The sequence below is a fragment of the Penaeus monodon genome, chromosome 28, assembly GCF_015228065.2.
Source record: "Penaeus monodon isolate SGIC_2016 chromosome 28, NSTDA_Pmon_1, whole genome shotgun sequence".
Taxonomy (NCBI): domain Eukaryota; kingdom Metazoa; phylum Arthropoda; class Malacostraca; order Decapoda; family Penaeidae; genus Penaeus; species Penaeus monodon.
In genome coordinates this window covers 5,172,759-5,173,178 of record NC_051413.1, presented here as the reverse complement: position 1 = coordinate 5,173,178, position 420 = coordinate 5,172,759, and the positions used below count along the sequence as shown (strand labels likewise).

General features: G+C 46.2%; 1 protein-coding gene across 1 annotated transcript in view; it reads right to left on the bottom strand.

Moving 5' to 3' along the window:
• Positions 1 to 420, bottom strand: part of LOC119591316 (ATP-binding cassette sub-family G member 8-like) — a gene marked incomplete in the record, with an annotated part of 74,919 nt that overhangs the window by 4,295 nt on the left and 70,204 nt on the right. The window contains 1 exon segment of the mRNA XM_037940047.1: positions 1 to 169. Within this exon segment, the coding sequence (XP_037795975.1) occupies positions 1 to 169 (169 nt within the window).

Here is a 420-nt window from a genome sequence, read left to right as displayed (position 1 = left end):
GGTAGTAATCAGACGGGTTCTTATAGGCTGGGCATGGGTACTCAATGAAGGCAAAATAAGGCAGCATCTCTCTCCGACGGCCGAAGTACATGAGTCGGCCTGTTGAGATGAGCGCCACTCGGGAGATCATGGTGAATATCTCATACGTTGGAGGCTGGATGGTCAGGATCTGTACAAGGGAAGAGGGTCTTAGGCAGGAGTATGTTTTTTTTTTTTTTTTGAAAGGGGAAGAGAGAAAAGAGTGGAGAAGGAAAGGGGAGAGGGGGAAAGGAAAGGGGAAAGGGGAGAGGGGTGGGAGAAGGGGAAGTGAAGGGGGGGATAGGAAGAGGGAGAATTTGAGGAAGGTAGGTAGGTAGATTAAAGAAGAAAAAAAACACAGTATACTTTTTAAGAAATCAACTGAAACAAGAGAATATGTAC